Source organism: Nannospalax galili, unplaced genomic scaffold (genome assembly GCF_000622305.1).
Source record: "Nannospalax galili isolate Female #2095 unplaced genomic scaffold, S.galili_v1.0 scaffold1684, whole genome shotgun sequence".
NCBI lineage: Eukaryota > Metazoa > Chordata > Mammalia > Rodentia > Spalacidae > Nannospalax > Nannospalax galili.
In genome coordinates this window covers 1-9533 of record NW_008351025.1, presented here as the reverse complement: position 1 = coordinate 9533, position 9533 = coordinate 1, and the positions used below count along the sequence as shown (strand labels likewise).

General features: G+C 48.4%; 1 protein-coding gene across 1 annotated transcript in view; it reads left to right on the top strand.

Annotated features, from left to right (window-relative positions):
- The window catches only part of LOC103746016 (kynurenine formamidase), a gene marked incomplete at its 3' end in the record, with an annotated part of 16594 nt that extends 7622 nt beyond the window's left edge, over positions 1-8972 (top strand). The window contains 2 exon segments of the mRNA XM_008848074.2: positions 8733-8837; positions 8924-8972. Of these exon segments, the coding sequence (XP_008846296.1) occupies positions 8733-8837; positions 8924-8972 (154 nt within the window).
- Positions 8973-9533: the final 561 nt, after the last annotated feature.

The following is a 9533-nucleotide window of genomic DNA, read 5'->3' as shown; positions in this document are numbered from 1 at the left end:
AAAAAAAAAAAACACTAACAAAATTACAAAAAAGAAGGGGTTTGTTTGTTTTGGCTCTCTGTTTTTGAGGCTCTAGTCCATGAATGGTTGACCCTGTTGCTTCTGGGTGCTAGGAAAGACAACGGATCAAGCGTGAAAAGAGCTCACAGAGCAACATAACTGCTCCACTCAAGACTGGGAAGTATAAGAGCGGAAGTGACCGAGACCTGACAAATCCCTTCCAGGTCACTTACAGACCTCTCATGAGGACCCCACTTCTTTACAAAAATATTTATCATTTTCATTTCATGCGTGTGAGTGTATGTTAGTGCACCTGTGTGGTGCAATGCCTGTGGAGGTCAGAAAGAAGGTGCAGGTTTCCCCTGGGACTGGAGTTACAGACAATTGTTAGCTGCCGTGTGGGGTGCTGGGATTCAAACCTGAGTCTTCTGCAAGAACAACCAGTGTTCTTAACACTGAGCCGTCTCTCCAGCCCCGACTATTAGCTTTTCAATAAGTTAATTTTATTTTATGTGTATGAGTGTATCACCTGCATGTATGTAAGTGCACCCATGTCGTGTAGTGCCCTTGGGTGGTCAGAAGAGGGTGTTGGATTCTCCTAGAACTAGAATTACGGACAGTTGGTAGCCCCTGTGTGGCTGCTGGGAATCAAACCTGTGGCTTCTGCAAGAGCATCCAGTGCTCTTAACCACTAAGCCATCTCTCCAGTCCCAGCCCACCACCTTTAAAAACAAAGACTTTTATGTTTATGAGTGTTTTGTCTGCATATAAGTGTACCACGTGTGTGCCTGGTACCTGTGGAGGTCAGAAAAGAGCATCTGATCCCTTGGAACTAAAGTTAAGCACAGATGTTAGCCACCATATTGGTACTAAGAACAAAACCCAGGTCTTCTGGAAGGGTAGTTAAGTGCTTGTTTGTTTGTTTGTAGATAGGGTCTCCCTGTAGCCCCAGCTGACTTGGAATATTTACTATGTAGACCAGGCTGGCCTCAATCTCACAGAGATCTGCCTGCCACTGCCTCTAAGTGCTGGTTTTAAAGGTGTGTGCCAGGATACCCACTGAGCACTAAATGCTCTTAACTGCTGAGCCATCTCTCCAGCCCCCACCTAGAAGCTTTAAAGCAATAGTGGTGGGAGCTCAAGCTGTTTCCAGCACAAACATGTAGCTCACAGCTGCCTATAATTCTACTTGCAGGTGATGTGATGCCCTCTTCTGGCCTCTGCAGGCACCTGTGCTCTCGTGCACATACCCACACACGTACGTGTACACACACATATAATTAAAAAAACTGAAAATCTTTCTAAAAATTAGAAACATATTTGCAGGCCAGGAATGTGGTATACAGCTGTAATCCCAGCACTCTAGGAGCTGAGGCAAGCTGGATGTGGTGGCCCACGCCTTTAATACCAGCAGAGGTGGGGAGAATCTCTGTGAGTTCAAGGCCAGCTGTGGCTATAGGGAGACCCTGTCTCAAAAAGACAAATAAATAAATAATAAATAAATAAATAAATAAATAATAAATAAATAAATAAATAAAAGCTAAGGCACTACAGGTTGGAAGGCCTTGTAGTGAGTTCCAGTCTTGCTGGGGCCCCATGGCAAGACCCTATCTCAAGAAAGGAGAGGAGTGGAACATAGAAAAGATTTATAATGGTACGTCTTCTTAAACATTTGCTCTAAGAAAAGGGAAAGAGGCCTGCAAGATGGTTTAGCAGGTAAAGGCGCTTTCCACCAAGACTGACAACCTGAGTTCAGTTCCCTGGGACCCACATGGTAGAAGGCGAGAACTGACTCCCACAAGTTCTTTCTGACCTCTATATGTGACTCACACCGACAGTTAACACTAAATAAATAAACACAGGAAGACAACTGTAAGAAAGGGGAGGAGCTAAGCCTTTGTTTCTTGTACCCTTGAGAATTCTGTTTTCCCTGCGTCCTTTCACATTGATCCAGTGAACCTGAAGTAGGGGTGCAGTCTCCTAATGAGCACCTTACTGTGGTCCTCCTTCAAGACCTGGCCTCCCTCAGGCAGCACACAGAGCTGGGCACACAGGATCAGAGTCAGGCTGCTGTTGTGAACATCAGGTTATGACCAACCATCCACAGAGGACAGGATGCTGGTGGAGGGGATGTTGGGAGCGTTTTCCTATCAATAGCTTTGAAACTGTTTTACTTTGGTAAGAATGCATTTTAGGGGCTGGCGAGAAGGCTCAGTCTTTAAGAGTACTGGCTGCTCTTGCAGGAACCCACATGGTGGCTAACAACCATCTGTAATTCCAGTTCCAGGGGATCCAAATCCAGTCCCCTCTTCTGACCTCCATGGGATTACACACAAGGGTACACTTACACACTTGCGGCAAAGCATTTTTACACATAAAGTAAAAAAAAATGTTTTTTCATTTTAACAGAATGCATTTTATAATCGTGTATACTTCGTCCTGAGAACAGAAGCCTCCAGAAAAAGTGCATCTTGAAACTGATCAACCGATTAGAACTTCAGTGACTGTTCACTTTGGAATGTTGCAGGTCCAAAGCCTAATCACAATTCATTTTGGTCTGTCTTTAGCCCCCTAACTAGCCACACCTTGCCCACGTTTGTTTCTGAGTTAACATCCTATGACTAACATATAAAAACCTTTTGGAGGCCAGGCATGATGGCACATGCCTTTAATCCCAGCGCTCAGTAGGCTGAGGCAGGCAGATCTCTGTGAGATGGAGGCCAGCTGGGTCTACATAGTGAGATCCAGGCCAGCTGAGGCTACTGGGAGACCTTGTCTCAAAAATAACAACAACAACAAAAAAAAAAAAACCTCTTGGAATGTAGTAACTTAACAAAGTCCTTCCTCCCACCGACCAAGAGGCTAAGCGTTAATCAGATAGCATCTGAGGCCTGTAGCTGAGATTTCGCTTTCGTTCTACCCACCTACTTACTGTATCCACCAATGTATTTGGAAAGTCTTGATTGATGGCTTTCTTCTTTCTGTTACTATAAAAACTTCATGAAACTGTTACCACATTGGAACATGGAATTTGGGGTGACCTGAATCTGTGTTCCGACCCGTAGTCATTTGGCTCCAAAATAAATTATCCCTATCCCCTTCGAAGTGAGAGTTGGGCTTTGTCATCCACAGTCCAGAAGCAGCCAGACAAATACTGCACGACTCCTCTGAAGTAGCTCTGGGTCGTTCAAGTTCGTTGAGAGAAAGAATGGGGTTGCCAGCCAGGGGCTAGGGAGGGAAGAGCAGGGAGCCAGTGTTGATGGAGGACTGAGTTTAATTTTGTGTTTTTTTACATTTATTTATGTATTTATTTGGTGTGTGTGTCTATGTGGGTGAAAGAGGACAGCTTTCAGGAGCTGATTCTTTCTTTCCATCGTGTGGGTCCTGGGGATTGAACTCAGGTTCCCCAGGCTTGGTGGTAAGCATCTTTTCCTACCGAGCCTTCTCGCCAGCCCCAGAGTTTCATTTTGGAAAGTTTAAAAAGTTCTGGAAATGGGTGGTGGTGATGGCCATCCAGCAAGTGAGTGGATTTCATGTCACAGACTTATCAGCATGGTGGCACATGCCTTTAATCCCAGCACTCAGGAGGTAGAGGCAGGGGGATCTCTGTGAGTTCAATGCAAGGCTGGTGTACATAGTGTGGTCCACGACAGCCAGGGCTAAGTAGGGTGAAACTTGCCTTAAAAAAAAAAGAAGTTAAAATGGAAAAAAAGTTTAAAATGGTCAACTTTGTCAGGGAGATTTTACCACACGTACATACTTTATAGCTTATTGTGATACACAGTTATGTTAAAAACATTTCCAAAGCCAACTGATGCAGAAGACACTGTTTTCTACAGGATTCCATCCAGTTCTATCTCGTGTTCCTTTGAATTGCCTGTGAGAACTCGTTTGCCAGGCTGAGCCGCTTTAGCTGTGGTAATGCTAGGGCTCAGGCTGGCCCACTCCTCGGCCTTGTCCTCTTATCTGGGAGAGTTTGGATAAATCTGGAAAAATCAGCTGCTAGTTCCTGGGTTTACCTGGGAGATGTCCTAGCTTTTTTTTGTCTTTTTGAGACAGGGTCTCTCTGTAGCCCCAGCTGGTCTGGAACTCACTGTGTAGACCAGGCTGGCCTTGAGCTCACAGAGATCCGCCTGCCTCTGCCTCCTGAGTGCTGGGATAGAGGTGTGCACCACCACACTTTTGTTTTTTTTTTTGAGATAGCCCGAGGATGGCCTGGTATTCACTGTGTAGCCCAGGCTAGTCTTCAACTCTTTGCAATCCTCCTGTTAGTCTTCTGAACGCTGGAACTACAAGAATAGACTACCACGCTTAGTTTTAATTCCGAGACAGTTTGATGATCCCTGGAGGAAACTTCCATTCCTTAAGCAGTGGCTCCCTATCCTTCTTCCCCAGCCCCTGGCATCTGCCCACGGCTTTCCGTCTCCAAGAATTTACCTGCCCAGGATGTCATGCGCTAGGTAATGTCTTCAAGATCTGTCTGTGTTCCAGCAGGTAATAGGACTGCACTCCTTTTTATGGCCCAGTAATATTCCACTGTGTTCCATAGTTTGTTCATCCTTCTATGAATGCTGGGGTTCTTTCCACCTTTGTCTTGGGGGTGTTCCCATGAACATTCACCAGGACGGATGAACTTTACTCGTTTGCTTTCGCTCTTAGCTGTCATGGGCCAGCAGCAAGCACAGGTTCCTTACCACATCCAGGAAGCTTCCACCTTTATGTGAGTCTGGGAATTGAACTCTGGTTGCTAGGTTTGGCAGCAAGTGCCTTTACCCACTGAGCCATCTTGCCGGCCCTCTCTAAACTTTACAGTAGGTGCACAGGTGCCAGAAATCATTTGCATTACCGCTCCCACTTCTCTCCAGTCCCTTCTGCCTCTACAAATGCTTTCTGTTGTTGTGTTGAGGGAGGGTCTCATGTAGCCCAAGCAGGTCTCAAACTTGCTAGAGTTGAGGATGACCTTGAGTCCTGATCTCGCTTCCACTGTCCAAGTGCTGGGATGCTAGGCATGTGCCACCATGCCCAGTTTATGCAGTCCTAGGGATCGAACCCAGAGTTTAGTGCATGCCACCCACTCAGCAACTTCCCTGGCCCCTGAAAACCCAATCTGGGGGTGGGGGAGTCTTCTATTTAGCTTTCTGTTACTCTGATAAACACCAGGACCCAAAAGCAATCTGGGGAGGAAACAGGTTATTTCAGCTTACAACCTCCAGATCATAATCCAGCACTGAGGGAAGTCAGGATAGGAACTGAGCAGAAACCACGGGGGAACACTGCTTATGGCTATAGCCCACTCCCGGGCTCACGTCAGCTAGTTGTATTTGTTTGAGACAGGGTCTTACTGTGTAGCCCTGGCTGGTTTCAACTCATAAGGGTCTGCCTGCTTCTGCTTTCTGAGGGCTAGAATGTGCCTCACTATGCCAGGCCTCAGCTACCTTTATGTGTATGAGTGTATTGCCTGCATGTATGTAAGTTCACCAGTGTTGTGCAATGCCCACAGAGGTCAGAGAGGGTGTCGGATCCCCTGGAACTGGAGTTACAGATGGTTGTTAGCTGCCATGTGGGTGCTGGGAATTGAACCTAGGCCCTCTGCTAGAGCAGCCAGTGCTCTTAACCACTGAGCCATCTCTCCAGCCCCTAGCTACCTTTCTTATACAGCCCAGACCCACTTACCTAGTGATGGCGCCTCTCACAGTGGGCTGGGCCCCTCCCACATGAATCATCAATCAAGATGATGTTTTTTTAAATATTCTATCTTTTTGGTTTTTGTGTCTGAGTGCTCTGCCTGTATGTAAGTGCACCACATGCATGCAGTGCCCACAGAGGCAAGAAGAGGGGGTCAGCTGAAGAGGCTGGCAGGGGTCTAGGGCTCAGTCTCAGTGAGTTAGACAAATCCAAGTACCACACAGAGAGGGAAGAGGCACACAGCAGAGGTGGAGGGGACACGGGGCTGGAGGGGGCTCTGAGATGGGAGGGAGGAAAGGGAAGGGAACCCTGCCCCTCAGTGTGGCCTGCACAGTAGCACCAAACCTACTGTCATGAGCGTGTCAGTTCTTACTATCAATCCGACACAATCTCAAAGGGAATTTCCACATCAGAATGGCCTATGGCCATGTCTGTAGGAGATTATCTTGGGGCTGGGTGATGACGGATCAGTGGTTAAGAGCAGTGGTCACGGGGCTGGAGAGATGGCTCAGCGGTTAAGAGCACTGACTGCTCTTGCAAAGGACCCCGGTTCGATTCCCAGCACCTACATGGCAGCTACGAACCGTCCTTAACTCTAGTTTCAGAGGAGTCCAAAGCCCTCTTCTGACCTCTGCGGCATTGCACGACACGGGTGCACTCACATACATGCAGGCAACACACATACACATAGAATAAAAATAATAAAAAAAGAGCAGTGGTAGTTCTTGCCAGGCGTGTCGGCTCTCACCTTTAGTCCCAGCACTTGGGAGGTAGAGGCTGGTGGATCTCTGTGAGTTCAAGGCCAGCGTGGTGTCTAGGGAGACCCTGTCTCAAAAAGACCCAAAAAAGACAAAAAGAGTAGTGGCTGTTCTTGCAGAAGACCTGGGTTCAGTGCCCAGCACCCACATGGGGGCTCACAACCATCAATAACTCCAGCCTGAGTTACCTGAGATCCTGTCTCAAACACAGAAACCTAAACTGGGTGTGCTGTGGCTGCTGGACTCCCTAAACTGTATAGCCTGTAGTCAGTCTGTGGCTGGCCGCCTTCCGTCTCAGGCCTGGGTTAGCGTTCAGGGTTTCTGCTTCCTCATGCCCTGTTGGTCGAACATAGTGCTCAGGTCAGTGCCTGTCCTGGCTGCCTAGTCCTGGGGTTTTGTCTGTTAAGAGTTTCTGCCACTCTGGGTGTAACTAATTAAAGTCCAGTTTAGACTTTGTTATCAGGTCTATTCTGGGGTGTCTTGTTGAAGCCCTCCTCTCTCTGTTCCTGTCTTGGGGTTTGGAGTCTGAAGGGCAGGTGGTATTCACACTCTGTGTGTGGCTGTGCAGCACCGACTCTGTCTCTGTACCAGGTGGCTCTCACTGTGATGCCCTTTGAGCCAACTCCCAGCCAGAGGCCGTCTCTTGTTCTTGAGGTCAGTGGGGTTTTTAGTATCTGAGATTTGGATGTGAGTTGGCTTCCAGAGTGCAGTCTTGGTACCATATCAGCCCAGGCAAGCTGTAAGGACTCTTAATGAAGTCTCTAGCTTTTAACCCACCCTTAGGCACACATCTCCCAAAAGTTACACTTCTGAGTACATTCCACAGGAATCCAGGTTCAGTGTGGTGTGGACAGGGCTCTTCCAGGCAGAGTTGCTTGTGATAGCCCAGGCATGGAGACAGCGGCAAGCCATTGTGCAGAGCCCTGACTGCAGGCCTGCAACCCAAGGAGAGGGCCGTCTGCAGACACCAACCTGCTGCTACCTTGATCTTGTACCTCTACCCTCCAGAACTGGAAGAGAATGCAGTTCTGTTGTGCAAGCTGCCCTCCCCCCATTGGGGTGTGTTGTTACAACATTAAGCTGACTGATATGGGGACCCAGGATGGATCTCAGCCATGGGGTGGCCATATGAGATGCCTGTTGGAACAGGTGCATGCTAGTGGCTACAGAGAGCAGAGGGGTGTCATGACTTCCAGGGACAAAAAAAGGCAGAGCCAGCCAGGAAGTCCTGGTGCAGGTGGAGAGGAGCTCTGATTCAGGAGAGGCAGTGGAGGGGGAGCCCCTGGGATTCCTTTGAAAGGGGAGTGGTGGACAGAATGGTGGCCAGACCAACTGCATGGCTGGCAAAGTGAATGTGATGTGCTCTGTGGGATTTGTGTAATCTGTGCTTGCTCCTTACACAGGAAATACTCCTAGTTTGGTTTTTAGAGCTATTTGAAGATGATTTTTACACCTCTTTTTTGGTCTTTTTGAGACGGGGTTTCTCTGTAGCCCCAGCTGGCCTGGAACTCGCTACGTAGACAAGGCTGGCCTTGAACTCACAGAGATCTGCCTGTCTCTGCCTCCCAAGTGCCGGAATTAAAAAAAAAAATTTTTTTTTAATTAATGGGCTGGTGAGATGGCTCAGGTTGCTTGCCACCAAGCCTGACAACCTCGGTTTGATCCCTGGGCCCCATGTGGTCAAAGGAAAGCATGAACTCTTGCAAATTGTCTTCTGACCTCTCCTGCTGGGGAGCTGGCATATGCATACCCACACAAATACACATATGTACCCAGAACAAATGAACAAAAATGTAATAAAAGGGGCTGGAGAGGTGGCTCCTCAGTAAAAGGGTGCATACTGCCTTTCCAGAGGATCTAAATTCAGTTCCCAGCACCCATGCTGGTTGGCTCTCACCACCTGTAACTCCAGCTCCGGGGGATCTGACACCCTCTTCTAGACTCTATAGGCACCTGCACTTAACATGTACATACCCACACACAGACACATACATACACATAATTAAAAATAAAAATAGTGCCAGGCATGGTAGTGCACATAACAAAGTGTAGAGCACATAACAAAGTGTAGAGCACAAATAATTAGCACACTGTATGGAAGCAGCAACCACAGGACCTGTCAGGACCACAGGTCCACAGATAGCAGATGTCAGGGCCTCAGAGCCTCCTACAGGGGAGTCTCCTGTTGGGGAGCTGTCAAAACTGAAGCAAACTGTCACCCCAGGAGGTTGCGGCAAATGGGTAGAACTTGGCTCACTAGAGCCTGACAACATGTCTCTCTTGGGACAGCTACCACGATGGCCAGGGCCACCAGGAGGAGCCGGCTGAATGTCCCCTATGGGGATGGTGAAGGGGAGAAACTGGACATCTACTTTCCTGACAAGGCAACTGAGGGTGAGCTGAGTGGGGCAGGCAGTCTGCAGCAGGGCGAGCCGGGTGGCCAGCTCACCCGTGTGCCTCCACCCCGTCTTTTGTTACAGCTTGGCCCCTCTTTGTGTTTTTCCATGGAGGATACTGGCAGAATGGAAGGTGAGTGGGGGTGGGGGGTGACTGCAGCAGAGGGAGATTGCCTTCTCCCCCATCTGTAGGTGTCCTCCAGCTGCTGTGACACCTTACCACGAGCTTGTCACCGTCAAAGAGAACTGTGACCATGACCTCTCACACCTCTGGAGACAGGGACTCAGAAATAAGGTGCCTGGACCGGGATCTTCTGGAGGCTCTCAGGGAGGACACCACAGCTTCTGCCGACTCTTGTGTTCCTCGGCTTGTGGGTGCATCACTCCAATTTCTGTCTTACCTTCACATGGTCATAGTCACATCTCCCTTTCCTCATAAAGATGCTGTCTTAGGGCTGGAGAGATGGCCCCACTCGTTGGTTAACACATACTGCTCTTGAGGATCAGAATTTGGTTCCCAGCACCCATGTCAGGGGGCTCACAACTGCCTATAACTCCAGATTCGGTGGATCTGACACTCTTCTAGCATCCACAGGCACCTGCACACACATGCGCATACACACACATAGACACGCACATATACACATAAATAATAAATTTTGGGTTTTTTTGGTCTTTTTGAGCTGTAGACCCA